General features: G+C 36.1%; 1 protein-coding gene, 1 long non-coding RNA gene and 1 pseudogene across 2 annotated transcripts; 1 reads left to right on the top strand and 2 right to left on the bottom strand.

Annotated features, from left to right (window-relative positions):
• Positions 1-632: 632 nt before the first annotated feature.
• Positions 633-1,360, top strand: LOC139197092 (uncharacterized). The gene is made up of 3 exons (XR_011582132.1): positions 633-700; positions 1,092-1,180; positions 1,254-1,360. It is a non-coding gene; the product is annotated as an uncharacterized lncRNA (long non-coding RNA).
• Positions 1,361-5,586: 4,226 nt separating this feature from the next.
• On the bottom strand, positions 5,587-6,809 carry LOC139196918 (uncharacterized). The gene is made up of 3 exons (XM_070823278.1): positions 6,292-6,809; positions 6,172-6,210; positions 5,587-6,124 (listed from the first exon to the last, which is right to left on the bottom strand). Exons 1-3 carry the CDS (start codon positions 6,807-6,809, stop codon positions 5,587-5,589), a joined length of 1,095 nt encoding a protein of 364 aa, XP_070679379.1.
• Positions 6,810-7,172: 363 nt separating this feature from the next.
• LOC103408381 (elongator complex protein 3-like) lies at positions 7,173-10,149 on the bottom strand (annotated as a pseudogene).
• Between the last annotated feature and the right edge of the window lie 4,482 nt (positions 10,150-14,631).

Here is a 14,631-nt window from a genome sequence, read left to right as displayed (position 1 = left end):
GTTCTGCAATTAACACCCAGACTCAGCTTTCCTACACTGCAACTTCAGTCACGAACCTCTCTGCAAATACACCAAGTTTCTTTGCAAGACCCAGTTGCAGAAGAAGTCCAGAACTTGAAATTGAAAATATTCGGAGCACAGGTGGAAATTTCGGGTCTATGTCGAAAAGCTACAAGAACAATAGGTTTATATCAATACACGGATTTTCCTCAGGCACCTAGTCTTAACTTTAATGCACCCAAATCACCTGGTTATATCTTAGTCACTCAAACACATTAGGGCTATGATCGGCTAACCCAATTTTACAGAAACAATTGCATTAAACCAACAAGAACCTATGGACTTTGTATTACTGTTAGTATGCGGACACCACGATGCAGAAGAGTGCAGTTTCTGGCAGAAATAATCCAAGCCCTCGGAGGAGAACCAATCTTGTTTCGTCTGCAGTTACCAAATGGAAGGACCAAACATCCAAGTGATCATCTTTCCTTTGTTAAGATCTGTATTTTGTTCTTTGGTACTCCCGGGAAGGGTAGTTAGCATCTGGAGTTGTTTCAAAGTCCGAAGTACTATTCTGCCTCTGCTTCAAGAATACTTGCATGATACATCAATACATTACTATAAATTTATTTGATGATGAATACCAAGTCGAGCAAAACCAAATGCAATCCTGCAGCTGTTGCACGGAATCACCACCTATGTGAGGTTGCGTTAAGGCACTTTAATTGTTTGTATTGTTGATGAATACATACCTTGTTTAATCTTTTTTACCTTTTTCCCCTTTCATAATGCCAATAGCTGTTTCCCGATTAATCAAAGTCTTTCAGCACGACGTCTTTGGTTTATTATTGAGTTTTTCTTGCACCAATTTTGTCACGCTCATACTCGCTCGGAGGAAAGGTAAGGTCTCAGTCTCTTACTGCAGTTGGTTTCGCTATAAAGAATGAATTGTGCTGCAGTTTCAATCTTCTGGCTTATGTTCCATTGCAGTTTGCAATGATTGTCTGTTGTTTTTTATATCCGTATTTTTCTTTCTTTCGAAGATTTTTGCATCACGGAGAATATGTTGTCACGTTGTTTTGTTTTTGCAGAAACATACAAGTGTATTCTACCTGGCTATCTCCATACTGACTTTGATGCTGCTCCCCATTTTCTATCTGATGGTGTATTTGCACCAAAGGTATCACTTTTTCGGACACTTAGATTTCACATTTGGATTTGCAAGATTTTCCTAATTTGTTTGCAATTTGCAGAGAGATGAGGAAAGGAACCCAAGAGCTTAGGCGCATCTCAAAAGTTGGGCAGAAAACAAAACCCTCGTAGTCGCTTGTAAGCTATATACAAGTTCATACATAGATAGTTCTTTCTACCATTACAAATGTGCAAGTAACTCACAAAATGCAACTCGGATTTCAAACTCTATATGTTCCTATGTTTCAATTCAGGGACTTGGGAGTCGATGAAATGAACAACAAGGATTTCAGGAGCAAACTTGCCGTTCAACATATTTCCTTGTAGATCTGCATGCTATACGTCACATAGAGGAGTATGTTGCTCCTGACGTGACGTATCATTCCCTTAATAAAGGCACTGGTGGATGACGAAAATAGAACTAGGTGCTAACAATCTATTTATTCCGTACACCTGTAATTCATCGTCTATAATTTGTTGTAGTTCATCGTCTAAACTTGTAATTCGGCCTCATGTTGGTTGGTTTTGTGGAACATTGATTTTCTTGATTTATACAAGAGAACAAGTACTTTGATTCTGGTTGGTTGACCAAACAAAAAACTGACGGAAAAGCCTTTGCGAATGATATTTGATTACAAATGTTACAAGCCTTCCATGTACTACTTATGTTTCAATCGACCTCAACATATTCTTCTCCGCGATGCCTCCCCAATGCCGGGAACCTGAACCTGTTAGTTTCTTGATATACTCAGCTGGTCGCCTATCACTTGAATGACGCATGTCCCGGCCATGGTTCTCTGCTGCACCATTTTCTCGTCGACTATGGACACGATAGGTGCAAGAGTTGAATCTCTCTTCTGATGCTCTGCTATACAGAAAATTCAAAGCCTTCAGCTTTGGACGATACCAAGACACTACTTGAATTAGGCCTGGCAAACGGATCGTGTTAGTCGTATTCGTGTCGTTTTTGTGTAACACCTGTTATCTTAACGGGTTGTGCCGTGTTACACCCGTTATCTTAACGGGTCCTTAACAGGTCGGGTCACTTTACCCACCCGACCCGTTATGACTTGTTAAGAAAAATATATTTTTTTGGCCAAATCGGACAAATGATCCCTGTGATCCTAAAGTATTCGGAACATAGCCCATGTGGTAAAAAAATTCGGATTTAAACTCATGTGGTATAGTCCGTTAGCAAATTTAATCCAAAAGTATTAGTTTCGTTAAGTATCCGTTAAATACATGGATAGAATTGTATTTTCACAAAACCTTCTTCCTCATGCTTTCTCTGGAATGTGTATTTTCACAAAACCATGTCTGAGATCAACCTCATCACTGATCTCGATGGTCGATGCCATCCCACTCAGAGCCCTGAATACACTTTCCACAAATCCATCGGCTACAACTTTGGCAGGGATACCAAGGACCAACACTGGTGGTGTTTGTATTGCAATCGCAACACATCTTGCTATCGTTACTGGGCGTATCAAACTCGCCAGACAAAACCCGCGAGTACCTAATTTGTCTATTTGATCTTAGTAGTGAACGATCAGGTATTCCCATTGAATGGTTACAACCCAACAAGAAGAGAACCCAAAATTTTCTTTTTACTTTTTCCTCGAGAAATAAACACACTGGCCTCGAAATTTGTTAATGATACGACCTCTCAGCTTTAAAGAAAGAAGAAGAATTACAACCCAAAAATGAAAAAAGAAAAGCAACTTACTTTATTAATATCATGCTTCATAGCAGCAGCTTTCATGGTCTGAAAGATTAGTGCGTACTCTGGTATTCATCTTTTTTTCTTTCTGGAAAAAAAAAATGAGATAAACAAACTATGATGCAAATTTAATGCATCCTGAAAAGATGAACAGAGGGATGACAACGAGAGAGAGAGAGAGAGAGAGAGATATTATATTTCATATATGGTTAAGAGAGTGGGAAAGTTGAAGTGGGTAAGACTCAGAAAAAGAAATGGCTGCATTTGTTGGATTCAAGGCTCTGAGTGGGATGGCATCGAGATCAGTGATGAGGTTGATCTCAGACATGGTCCTTGTGAAAATACACATTCCAGAGAAAGCATGAGGATGAGGAAGAAGGTTTTGTGAAAATACATTTCTATCCATGTATTTAACGGACACTTAATGGAACTAATACTTTTGGATTAAATTTGTTAATTGACTATACCACATGAGTTTAAATCCGAATTTTTTTACCACATAGGCTATGTTCCGAATACCTTAAGACCACAGGGACTATTTGTCTGATTTGGCCTATTTTTTTTCTTAAATTTGCACTTACCACACATTGCCACATACATATTACTTCAAAATATTAAAACACATCTGTCGTTTAAATACTACATCTACACTCGAAAATAAGAGTCTAATAAACAAACATCCATACACTACTAGTCTATTACAAAATATTAAATGTGCAAGGACATGCAAAATGAAAGAGTTTTTATTTTCAAGGTTGTGAAGCCTTTCTCAAAAGTTTAAACCTTGCCAATGGAACTCAAAACTTGCATGTCATTCCTTTGACAAAATCCTCAATTTTCATCGATTATCATGACATAAGATTTTGTGGTATCCACTAGTGTAAATATTTTAAATTGAAGATCGAATTCATTCATTGTATTCATATAGGGTCAAAGAGTGTAGCTGTAAAAAATCATCAAAATCGGAGTTAAAATAACCGTTAAATCATGATTTTTCGTTGATAACTGTCGAAAAGTTTTGTCCCGTTACTTGATCTTTGAATGTTTGCTTTTTGCAATTTTTGGCGTATGCGATCTCAAAGTATATACAAACAAGTTTGACGGTTGGATCGTTGAAATTAGTTTCGTAGAATGTGTATCCCATCAAAACAATAGATTCACTAACACTTAAGAGTATATTCATACTTTCATTAAGTATAACATAAGATTTTGTTGTATCCACTACTGTAAATATTTTAAATTGAAGATCGAGTTCATTCATTGTATTCGTATAGGGTCAATGAGTGTAGTTGTAAAAAATCATCAAAATCGAAGTTAAAATAACCATTAAATCGTGATTTTTCGTTGATAACCGTCGAAAAGTTTAGTCCCGTTACTTGATCTCTGAATGTTTGTTTTTTGCAATTTTTAGCGTATGCGATCTTGAAGCATATACAAACAAGTTTGACTGTTTGATCATTGAAATTAGTTTCGTAGAATGCGTATCCCATCAAAACGATAGATTCATTAACACCTAAGAGTTTATTCATACTTTCATTAAGTATAACATTAGTGTAAATATTTTAAATTGAAGATCGAATTCATTCATTGTATTCATATAGGGTCAAGGAGTGTAGCTGTAAAAAATCATCAAAATCGGAGTTAAAATAACCGTTAAATCATGATTTTTCGTTGATAACTGTCGAAAAATTTTGTCCCGTTACTTGATCTTTGAATGTTTGCTTTTTGCAATTTTTGGCGTATGCGATCTCAAAGTATATACAAACAAGTTTGACGGTTGGATCGTTGAAATTAGTTTCGTAGAATGTGTATCCCATCAAAACAATAGATTCACTAACACTTAAGAGTATATTCATACTTTCATTAAGTATAACATAAGATTTTGTTGTATCCACTAGTGTAAATATTTTAAATTGAAGATCGAATTCATTCATTGTATTCATATAGGGTCAATGAGTGTACTGTAAAAAATCATCAAAATCGAAGTTAAAATAACCGTTAAATCGTGATTTTTCGTTGATAACCATCGAAAAGTTTTGTCCCATTACTTAATCTCTGAATGTTTGTTTTTTGCGATTTTTTGCTGATGCGATACTCGAAGCATATACAAACAAGTTTGATGATTGGATCGTTAAAATTAGTTTCGTAGAATTCGTATCCCATCAAGTTATATATATATATATATATATTTATTTATTTATTAAGTAGATTTAAATTTATTTATTTTGTACATATAACACTTAAGAAATTGAATGATAAGTATATTTAAGCCGATCCAATGGTCACCAATTTTTAATATTTAATATATATATATATGTATATATAATTATTATAGTTTTTAGGGGTATAAAATTGTTAAATTAATATATATATATATATATATATATAATTATTATAGTATTTTTTTAGGGTTATAAATTATTAAATTAATATTTTGTTTATCGTGTATCGTGTTACCCACGTATATACCCGAACCAACTCGTTCTCTTAACAGGTGCTTACCGGGTTACCCGATTCATTATCGTGTCGACCCGAACACTTGTTAATTTCGTGTCGTGTCGTGTTGTGTCGGATTATCGGGTCGTGTCAGAAATTGCCAGGCCTAACTTGAATGCTTGTGTTCCACTCTGGTACTCTACCACCAGATGCTGCAGGTACATGGAATTGCTCTTAGCTTACCGAGCTACAACCGCAAATGCAAGCGATATCAATTCATTCGACAAAAGGAAACCATCTGGATCACTAAGCCGAATGTAGGCAGGACTTCTTTCAGTCTCGTCCTTGTTTACTAGCAAGGTGTTGAATTCATCTGCAGCGATGGCCCTTCTCTGCTCATCTAAGAAAACCACATGCCCACTTTCAACATAAGGTTTATAAGCCTTGCAGAGGGAAAGCACAAGAGAGCTCCCATATGCTTCTTCGAAGTACTTCAAATCCAAACCTCTTGAAGTCGTAAGAGAGGGCATAACAACATCCGTGGCCAAGTCCTGCACCGTACGGGGACTCTCATAGCACTCCACCAAATCATTCTCCATATTCTCCACATAACCTGTGTACTCTTTCATCCCCTTTGGTCTCGAAAACCTCACGCCATCGACATAGCTAGCGGAGCAAAGGCCGAAAGCATAGAAAGGCTTGTTCTTCCAATAAGTTAGATTGTGTTTGCAGTGATATCCACTCTTGCAGTAACTGCTAATTTCTAGAGGTTGTAACCTGCATTCGAAAGCATCCTAGACACCATCATATAGAACTCAACAGACCACGTTTCTGAAGGCAACGGGAACTCCCCTGGTGTATACCTGCAAACAGAAAAACTCCAACTTCAGAACCAAATTCATTCCAAAACTAAAACCGTAGATTTCATCACTCGCTCCACTTACAACAACCCGAATTTCGTGCCTTGTTTGACTTGCAAATCATAAACTGACACATGGGTAAGACGAGCTTCTACCGCCAACCGCAATCTCTCCTCCCACATTTCCGGGGTTTGGTAAGGCAGAGAAGAGATAAGCTTCAGGTTCCAATTCTCAACCCCACATTCCCCAACAATCTCCATAGCCTCATAAACCTCCCGAACACCATGAGCTCTCCCACAAGCTTTCAGCAGCTCTTCTTGAAACGCCTGAACTCCCAACGACACCCTATTCACACCCAACTCCATCAATCCGTTCATCTTCTTCGCATCAAAAGTCGCCGGGTCCATCTCCATCGACAACTGAGCCTCCGAACTCAACCCGAATTTCAACCTCAACGTCTCCAAAACGGAATCCACCAGCTTTGGCGGCACAAGAGGTGGCGTGCTGCCGCCAAAAAACACCGTCTCCAGAGGCGGGTTGGTCTTGTTTTCGGCTTTCGTGGCGTTGATTTCCCGGCAAAGTAACTGGACGTAGTTTGTCATTCGCGGGTCGTCTTCAGTTTGGGCGGAAGCAGCGCCGAGGGCGACGATTGTGAAGTCGCATTAGTGACAGCGCTTTCGGCAGAAAGAGAGGTGGATGTAGGCGGAAGTGGGAGGCGGGAGAATAATGGTGGGGGGTTTGGTTAAGGCATATTGTCGAACAGTTGGCGCGGTGTGTGCGAAGCAGGTGAAGATAGTGTGTGGCGGTGGCATCGGGGGTGATAGGCGTTTGGCGGGAAAGGTTGAGAAAATGGGAGCGAAGCTTGATTTAAGCATTAATGGAGTCGGAACCAATCTTAAAAATGCAAGTGAATCTTGGAAAGGCACGTGCTTCCACCAAGAAGCACCAGTTAGCATTTCAAGTGCTTTTGAAACTCAAAAACATTTTCTATAAAAACGTATTAAGTCATTTTAAATATACTTCCAAACGAGCTCGTAATTTCTTATCAATACAGAAAGGTTCAAAATGCAATTTTTCCCCAATGTCGGTAAGCGAGTTTTAATATAGGGTACTAGGTTGACCTTGAAACCAGCATCCTTTGCCAAGCAAAAACAATCAGCCACTGTAGCAACTGTATGCCCTCTATTGGTGTCCTGAGCCACATCCTCATACGTACTCTGAACGCCAATCTCTAGTCTTGTACAACCATAAGAAAGCATTTGTCTCAAGTGAGGTCCAAGGCAATAATCTGGCCTCCTGCAGAATAAAAAGTTACAATCAGATAAACTCGTCAATAGATGGGAAGTTAAAAAGAACTGTCAACCAAGTTAAATACAAGAATGAGAAATTAACGGCTCATAATTAAACTAAAAATTCACGTTTCAATGGTCATTCCAATACATTTAGTAGCACCATGCTCAAAGTAGGTAACTGCCTCTCCAATATTGGCAGAAGTGTGTCCCGATAACGCATCGTGCAGATTTCTAATAAAGTAATCACGGTAATCCGCTCGGCCTATGCTCCCTGCTAGTAATCCGCTCGGCCTCCTCCATCAAAAGGGTACCATAACCCTGTTTGAAACAATTAGGGAATGGAACATGTTATTAGAGAGAATACTCCTATAATTTTCTGAAGTTTGATGGAGCACATTACCCCCAATATATTCATCTCAACAATTACGGTAACATAAAAGAGTTGATGTACAAGATACATTACCTGGTGTTGCAGCTTGTCAGAATCCCGCCCATGAACTGGAACAGCAGTCCCATAAACATGGAGTTCACGAACAATAGAACACTTTCCCATGAGTTTGGGACAAGTGGTGTTCCGGCCACACTTTATTAATCACAGCAACCCAACGAGAATATCCTGTTTACGAAAAGAATAAAAACAAAATCATGTGAAGTATACCCAACCTGTCACTGGGTAAACACACTAGCCTTAAGATTCTGTGCACAAATTACTATGCAAATCAGAGAAGAAGTTCCGGAAAAATGAGATCCACAGTTCATCTATATATGATGAAGCGAAAATTAAATTACATATTCTACCCAAATTACAATCATCATCTCTTTTAAGTATTTATCTTCCGTCAGCACAACACTCTTGCACATGACAAGAATAGAATGATCATGCCATGTGAAGAAGCACTATCTCACATACAAACAAGGAATACCTGACGAGTATCTTCATATGAAGGAAATGTTTCCCATCCTTCATTCGCCATATAATGATGACGAACAAGCTCCACTTGGTTTGGCTTAATTTTGTGATGTATGTCCTAGAATCACCAATGTTCAGTGAAGATTTTTTCTTGTAGCCTCAGTTCCATAAAATATGTTCAAACAAGAATAAATACCCACATACCTGAATTCCAGCCTCTCGTGTTCAAACATCACGGCACTTCAAAGTGAATGGTAACACCAAAACCAACTATATTTTGATTAAATATTCTCGCTGAATTATGGGAGAGCACAATAATTTGAAAAATATATCCAGGCTCACAAATTGTTTTGATAAAAAATAAGATTAATCTCCTATCACTATAGATATAAAAGGTCCAAAACCCGTTCTTTTCCCACGGTGAAGGTAAGTGAGTTTTATGATAAGGTACTAGGCTGACCTTAAAACCAGCATCCTTTGCCAAGCAAAAACAATCAGCCACTGCAGCTATGGTATGACCTCTATTGGTGTCCCGAGCCACATTCTCGTTTGTAATCTGAACTCCAATTTCTAGTCTTGTACAACCATAAGAAAGCATTTGTCTCTAGTGAGGTCCAAGGCAATAATCTGGCCTCCTGCAGAATAAAAAGTTACAACTACCTTGGTTGACTTTCTGGACCGACCAGATGAACTGGAAACTAGATGGTAAGCCAAAAATTACTGTCAACCAAGTTAAACACAAGAATGAGAAATTAACGGCTTCGAAAATAAACTAAAAACTCACGTTTCAATGGACATTCCAATACATTTAGCAGCACCATGCTAGAGTAGGCAACTGCCTCTTCAACATTGGCAGAAATGTGTCCTGATAACGCATCATGCAGATTTTTAATAAAGCAATCACGGTAATCCGTGGGCAACGACATGAAAGTACCGCCCATTAAGATGAACTCGACCTGAAAACACAAATTCAGTACCAGTTATAAGTCGACAACTATGCATATTACTCTATCATGGAAATCCGCAAACCCGAAAATAAATTCTTTAAGCTCTAAACATAGAACAGGCCAAACCTTGTCTACACTGTGACCCAATCTCTTCAGCTGATCTATCCGGCTTCTAGCCTGGACATATGGGTTGTATCTAAACACACAAAACCAAAAGATTAACTACCAAATTAACTTCACTAATCCAATTTTAAACACCAATTCCTTCAAATAATATCTTCATTACAAAGCTCTCAATTTCAGGGTGAAAAATCAATCAAGCCAAAAACTTTAAACTTCGAAACGAATCATGAATAACATAAAACTTCAATTCCCTATCAAGTGTTCGATAAAATGCGTCAATGAACTAGAGAAAGCCATACCTTGCCCGAATTGCGCGCATGCTAGTTGGGAGAAGAGCCTCACAGTCCGACTCCGGCAGAGCCGCAATCATTTCGACTAGCTTCGGCGCACGTGAGAGGCCGTACTTGCGGCACGCGGTGGTCTTGAGGGCGTTTAGGTCAATGTTTTGGCCCTTCCGGGAGAGGTCGACCATGGAGCTGACGATTTCGACGATGGCTCGGATCCGGGCCTCTTCTTCGAATGGTCCATGGGCCTGGAATCCGCTCCGACTCGGTCGGGGTTGCTTTCTGGCGGGCTCGGATACTGGCAGCACTGCAGTCGCCATGGGAGAGAAGCGGGAGGGGAGGAAAAGAGTTGTCTCACAATTTTAAGGGAGTTTTAACGAAAATGGCATGATACTATTCATTTTTAATCAAAAGGACATTTTGCGTATGAAAAGTCTATAATGGATCAGGCTCTTTTCTTTATTTACTCTTATGCCATTACAGCGGGGTCCACAATGATGTTGACATTTATGTCTAGGAATACATCATTTTACATTATGCTATTAAACTTATGCTCATTTACAGCTAGCTCTTCAGGCTTTCATCATGTTGTCGATGTTATGCAGCTCTTCTTCTGTCAAATTATTCCAATACTGTTCATCGCCTTCTACTAGCTCCGCATCTCTTTCTCTATTTTCTTTCACCTTGTAATATATTTCTGCTGTTTCTTCTTTGAAATTTTGGGGCTTCCAATAAGGCTGATGACTGATTCTTGTCTTGCTGTAAATATACATCTCTTCTTATTCTGCTACTAGTGTCATGTCATACCTAAAATCTTCAAACTCATCTAAAGAAAACATTTGGATCCCTTTAAATTTTAAAATTTCTTTGTATGAAGGAGTCCACCTATGTGAGGAGATAGGAGATAGTCTAAAGGACTCTTCATTAATCATGGCTATATGCCTAGCTTTCTCCTTATGCATATGTACATACTAGTCTGGAGGACTACTAATAAAGCTTATGCAAATTTATTTCCACCTTTCCAGATAATCTTTTGCTACTTTTATAAGTTTTTCAAGAAATGATTCTAGTTGAGAAATACGGTTAATGAATATTTTATCAAGATAACCAAACTCTAATAGTAAGGCAGGGGTAACTTCTACCACATTATGCTTTTTCTGATGCTCATAACTAAAATGCCATGGTTTAAAGTCTCTCATGTTAATCCTGGTCACAACTATGCTAACCTCTGGTTTACAAATACAATTTTCTGTACTATCACAAAGACATGGTGGATACATCTTTGTAATAATATCCATTGTAATTGTAATTGTAATTCCTTCATGGACTGTGATGCTTTGCTCAGGATCTCATTTTGCATATCTGGTGGCATTATTCTTAATTTTGCTTTTGAAATTTCTTTTAATAAAACATCATCTAATATTAAGTCTGAAGATATATTTCTAAGAATACTTTCATATTTTTCTTGTTTTTCTTTGTCACTCAGAACCTGATGCTGCTCATTATTTTGATGTTGCTCCATTTCAGCATCTTCTTCTAAGAGCTCAATCTTAATTTCTTCTATGGGCTCATTAGCCTCTTGTTCTATGGGTTCAATAACCTCTTTTCCTTTATTCTTATGTTGATCAATTTCTAAACATATTTTCAATTTTCTCTTCAAGGTGTCACTTGCATTTTGCTGCATTATAAGATATTGGAGTTCTTGGTTTATTTTGGTAAACTTACCAAGTAATGACTCATGGTCCCTAGAGATGATTTGAACGTTGTGCTCAAGAGAATGAATATGCTGCTGGTTTTGGTGGAAATTAAAATTAAAGCTATCAAACTCTTGTTCCAAGGCTCTAATTAATTTTTCATGACCTATCCTCATGTTTGGCTGCTTGATTTGGATATTTCAAAAATTATCTAAGAGAACTTGCTGCTTATCAGAAAGCCCTGGTACCATTGACCTATATCTCAGAGTTGGATTTCTGATTCCTTCAACAATATTGCCATTAAAGTTGAACGTAGGTACTGGTGGTGATGCTGGTCTGCTCATACTATTTTGAAATCCACTGAATGGTGGAGGTTGATGGTGCATCATCATGCCATTGAAAGAAACTTTTCTGCCTTACAGCCTTGTGCTATTTGTTGATGATGGTCCACGATATTCCATACCTGTTCAACAAATTAATCTTGATAAGATATCAGCTAATGTATTGTCATTACCTTTTATATGTTCAAAAATTGGTTTAAAACCATTTCCAGTAATTGAATCAACAAAATTAACCCATCTTCGGGCTGCTTGTTTATTAGCATGTATCTTGTTATAATGAGAAACTATATTTTGATAATATGTTCTAATCGTAAATACTTCATTATGTATAAATAAAGAAAATGCTTCAAGTGAATTAATTATCCCTAAAATTTCTAAATCTGTTGATGGTAAACTTGACTGTACATCACTAAACTTTCCTGAGGAATATCTACAAACTTGTTCGTCAGACTTTGGAGACTCCCTATGCTTTTTCTGGTATAGTATACCTGCCCATCCTAATGATGAAGCATCTGTTTCAACTATCTTGTAACTATCATCTAATGGTAATGTTAATGGCTTAAGTTTAGTAATTTCTTCTTTTATTTTTTGAACTAATTTAATATCTTCACTATTAAAATATTTTTGTCATGTTTTGCTAGTTTTACTATGTAATATTGCTATTTTTCTTCCTAAATCAGGGATAAAATTTCTTGCATAATTTAGCAATCCTAAAAATGCTTGTAACTGTTTCTTATCTTCTAATTTGTTTGGAAATTCTAACACCTTTTTAGCTAAATGATCTTGTAATTGTATTGTACCTGACTTGATATACATTCCTAAAAATTCTATATCTTGCTTTTCTAATGCTATTTTATTTTTGCTAATAACAATTCCATTATTGATAAATTCTTGTAATACTATCTCTAAATGCTTCCTATGTTCATTTTTATTTTTACTATGTACTAAAATATCATCTACATAAACACTACAAAAATTATCATATTTCTTGAAAATTTGATCCATCTTTCTTTGAAAGATCGAAGGAGCATTTTTAAGTCCAAATGGCATAACAAGCCACTCAAAATGTCCTTCTGGACAAGTAAAAGTTGTCCACTCAATTGATTCTTCTGCTAATCTTATTTGCCAAAAACCTGATTTACAATCAAATTTACTAAAATATTTACTCTCTTGAATTTTATTTATAAGCTCATCCTTATTTGGTAACTTATAACTGTCTTCATATGTATTATCATTTAATCTTTTGTAATTATAAACTATTCTAGCCTTATCTCTCTTTAGTTCTGAATGTTTTCTTACAATAAATGCTGCTGATCGATGTCTAGATTTTGAGGGTCTAATTACTTTTAAATTTAACAACTCTTTTATTTGTTGCTCAAACTCTTGTTTATCTATTAAACTACAAGGCATATCAGCCGTCTTAATGGTTAAATTTGGGTTAATTATATCTAATTTTGCTAGTATTTTATTTTTACTCCAATGTAACTGTGGATCTTCTCCTATAATTCTAGTTTGTTCTGCTAACTGTAATAATTCTTCTAGACTCCTTGGTTTACTTAACTGTAATATTTCTATACGGTTTCGTTCTTCTAAAATCGGGTATTCATGTTTAAATATGTCTTCATCAAATTCTTCTACGTTATTATGCTCATTATTTTCTTTTGAGTTTTCTAAATGATAACTATCTTGGCCACTAGGTTCTTCTATACTTATGTTTTTGTATGCTTCTACAGTATTACTTTGGTCAGTTATTGTAATGCCTCTTTTGAAAAATGTTATGTTAGGGTTCATAAATAAAAAACCTTGCAAACTTTTCAAAAAGTTTAAACCTAAAATAAATGGATATGATCCTACTGGTGAAACAAATGTTAATGGTAAATTAAATTGTTGTTTTTCTACTTTAATAAACTCATTATTTATACAATGTGTTAAGTAAACTGGTCTCTCATCAAATTGTGTTATTCTTACTAGTTTTGCTAATTTTTGTCTATAATTTTCTGGTACTAACTCTTCTCTTATGACACTCTTTGTACTCCATGTATCTATCATAGCTATTGTTTGTATCTTATGTTCTTTTGCTAATTCTATTTCGCAATTTATGGTAATTAAAGAACTATTTTTTTGTTTTTCTATACTATGAACAATATTTTCTAATATTTCAGTATTTTCTTGTGATTCTGTTGAATTATCTTCTAATAACCTATTATTATTATAACATTTTTCACATAATATTGAATATGTATTATAGTATTTATTTGCAACTAATTTACTACACTTATGACATTTTTCTGGCCAACCTAAATTAATGTATTTATATTCTTCTTCATGTTGTTCTTCTATGAATGCACACATATACTCTTCTAGATCACTATTTGTGCTACTTGAATCTTCTGAGTCTGAATCTATCATGTTAATACTCTCTATACTATAAATACTCTCATTATCACTTAAATTATCTAAACTGTATATTGACTGAATATCCTCATCTTCTTCTAACTTAAACAACTCCATCAAATGTACTTTTTCTTTCGACTGTTTACCTAATTTTGGACATTTAGGTCTAATATATCCAGCTTCTCCACATGAATAACATTTACAACTACTCTTATCTTTTGGTGCTTTATATTTTCTAATCCAAGGTCTGCCACTTCTTTTTCTAAATTGTTTTGGAATATATTTTCTTTTCGTATATGTTCTTGAAGGTCTTATGCTGAAATTCTTATACTGTTTGTAGGGTTTTTATGACTTATATTTATTTTTATATATTTTCTTATGCTTATTTTTCTTATGGCAACCATACTGTTGTGGTAAATCTATATTTTTACAACTCATG

Source organism: Malus domestica, chromosome 06, assembly GCF_042453785.1.
Source record: "Malus domestica chromosome 06, GDT2T_hap1".
In the NCBI taxonomy this organism is placed as follows: Eukaryota; Viridiplantae; Streptophyta; class Magnoliopsida; order Rosales; family Rosaceae; genus Malus; species Malus domestica.
Note: the sequence above shows the minus strand (reverse complement) of the source record. Positions and strands in the feature narration are given on the sequence as shown.